The 2,711-nt window shown below is 56.7% G+C and overlaps 1 protein-coding gene across 1 annotated transcript in view; it reads right to left on the bottom strand.

Moving 5' to 3' along the window:
* Nucleotides 1-1,815: 1,815 nt before the first annotated feature.
* LOC112965257 (rRNA 2'-O-methyltransferase fibrillarin-like) overlaps nt 1,816-2,711 on the bottom strand; it is a gene marked incomplete at its 5' end in the record, with an annotated part of 3,558 nt that continues 2,662 nt past the window's right edge. Inside the window, one exon of the mRNA XM_026064073.1 lies at nt 1,816-2,048. Within this exon, the coding sequence (XP_025919858.1) occupies nt 1,822-2,048 (227 nt within the window). The remainder of the gene's footprint in view (nt 2,049-2,711) is intronic.

Below are 2,711 nucleotides of genomic sequence, written 5' to 3'. Positions count from 1 at the left end.
AAAATAACCCAAAAATGAGGAGTCTCGGGGCAGGAATGGAGATGGGTGGGATGAAACCTCCTCAAAATGGGGCGTCCTGGGGTGAAACCCCCCAAAATGGGGCGGTCCGGGGGGGTGGGGAACGGGAATTATGGGGTGAAACTCCCCAAAATGGGGGGGTCCGGGGTGGGGAATGGGGATAAGGGGGTGAAACCCCCCCAAAAATGGGGAGTTTTGGGGCAAAAACCCCCAAAACGAGGAGTTTTGGGGCAGGAATGGGGGTGGAGGGGGCAAAACCCCCCCAAACAGGGAGTTCTGGGGCAAAAACGGGAATGGGGGGGAATTGCCCCCCCCCGGGGCTGTTCCTGGTGTTACTGGTTCTTACTGGGCCTTTACTGGTCGTTACTGGGAGCCCCCAGATTGCTACTGGTTGTTACTGGGCTGCCACTGGTTGTTACTGGGCTGCCTCTAGGGTGTTACTGGTTGTTACTGGGAACCCCTATGCTGTTACTGGTCATTACTGGGAAGCCCTGGGCTGTTACTGGTCATCACTGGGCTGCCTCTAGGGTGTTACTGGTCGTTACTGGGAACCCCTGGGCTGTCTCTAGGGTGTTACTGGTCGTTACTGGGAACCCCTGGGCTGCCACTGGTCGTTACTGGGCTGCCTCTAAGGTGTTACTGGTCGTTACTGGGAACCCCTGGGCTGTCACTGGTCATTACTGGGCTGCCTCTAGGGTGTTACTGGTCGTTACTGGGAACCCCTGGGCTGTTACTGGTCACTACTGGGCTGCCTCTAGGGTGTTACTGGTTACTACTGGGGGCCCCAGGCTGTTACTGGTTGCTACTGGGCTGTTACTGGTTGTTACTGGTCATTACTGGGGGCCCCTGGGCTGTTACTGGTTGGTATTGGGGGCCTCTAGATTGTTACTGGTTGGTACTGGCCAGTACTGGGCTGTTACTGGTTGCCACCAGCTATTCCTGGCCTGTCACTGGCCATCGCTGCCCTGTTACTGGTCCTTACTGGTTGCCACTTGTTTCTGCTTTAACTGGGCTGTTACTGGTTGTCACCGGTCCTTACTGGTCACTACTGGTCGTCATTGCCCTGTTACTGGTTTGCTACTGGATGTCACTGGTCTGTTACTGGTCCTTACTAGCTGCCTCCAGTGCATCACTGGTCCTTACTGGTTGTCGTGGTTCTGTTACTGGTTGCCACTGGTCCATTACTGGTCACTGTGGGTTGTCACTGGCCTGTTACTGGTTGTCACTGGTCCGTTACTGGTTGTCACTGGTCCAGTACTACCCCATCAGTGGTTGTCCCTGGGCCATTACTGGTCGTCACTGGTTTTCACTGCCTTGCTAATGGTTGTCACTGGCCCACTACTGGTCATTACTGGTTGTCACTGGCCCATTATTGGCTGTCACTGGCCCGTTACTGGTCACTACTGGTTGTCACCGGCCCACTACTGGTCACTGTTGGTTGTCACCAGCCCATCACTGGTCGCTACTGGTTGTCACTGGCCCATTAGCGGTCACTACTGGTTGTCACCGGCCCATCACTGGTCACTGTTGGTTGTCACCAACCCATCACTGGTCACTACTGGTTGTCACCGGCCCATCACTGGTCACTGTTGGTTGTCACCGGCCCATCACTGGTTGCTACTGGTTGCCACCAGCCCACTACTGGTCACTACTGGTTGTCACTGGCCCATTAGTGGTCACTACTGGTTGTCACCAGCCCATCACTGATCACTACTGGTTGTCCCCGCCCCACTACTGGTCACTACTGGTTGTCACCGGTCCATTAGTGGTCACTATTGGTTGTTACCGACTGATAACTGGTCTTTACTGCTTGTCACCAGCCCATCGGTGGTCACTACTGGTTGTCACCGGCCCATTACTGGTCACTACTGGTTGTCCCCAGCCCGTTACTGGTCGGCGACCGGCCCCGCTCGTTACCTTGATGGAGATAACGAAGTGGCCGCCGTTGCGCAGGAAGTTGTGGGCGTTGAGGGCCACGATGCGCGACTGGTCGGGCTGCGCCACGTCCGCGAAGATCACGTCCACCATGCCTGGGCGGGGTGGGTGACCGGGGGGGGCCGAGGACCCCCCAAAAGCCACCGCCACCACGCTCGGGGTCCTCCGAGATGTCCCCAAACCTTCTCCCGGACCCCCCAAACCTCCCCGTGGTGCCCAAACCACCACCAGAAACCTCCCAAGATACCAAGAAGCACCCAAGTTACTTCTGGAACCTCCTCAAAACCTGTTTTAGACCCCAAAACTTCATCCTAAGTCCTCCTGTAGCCCCCCAAAACCCCAAACCACCCACCTGGACCTTCTCAAACCTCTTCCAGGTGCACTGAGATGCCCCCAAACCCACCACCTGCATCTCCAAGATGCCCCCAGGACCTCCAAAACCCTCTCCTAGACRCACTGGGACCTCAAGTCTCCTCTCTAGGATGCCCCAAAGCAATCCTAGACCTACCTTAGGTCCCCTCGACCCCCAAACCACCACTAGAAACCTCTCCCAGGTGGCAGSAGATGCCACCAGATGTCCTCCCACACCTCCAAGACACCCCCAGACCCCTCAAAACCTCTCCTAGACCCACAACTCCCACCCTGGGCCCCCTTCTAGGTCCCTCAAACCCCCAAACAACCCTTAAGAAGCCCCAGAAACCTCTCCCAGGTGTATTGAGCTGCCTCCAAACCACCACCTGCATCTCCAAGATGCCCCC

Source organism: Apteryx rowi, unplaced genomic scaffold (assembly GCF_003343035.1).
Source record: "Apteryx rowi isolate R43461 unplaced genomic scaffold, aptRow1 scaffold_2083, whole genome shotgun sequence".
Taxonomy (NCBI): domain Eukaryota; kingdom Metazoa; phylum Chordata; class Aves; order Apterygiformes; family Apterygidae; genus Apteryx; species Apteryx rowi.
This window is presented reverse-complemented; position numbering and strand designations above follow the sequence as displayed.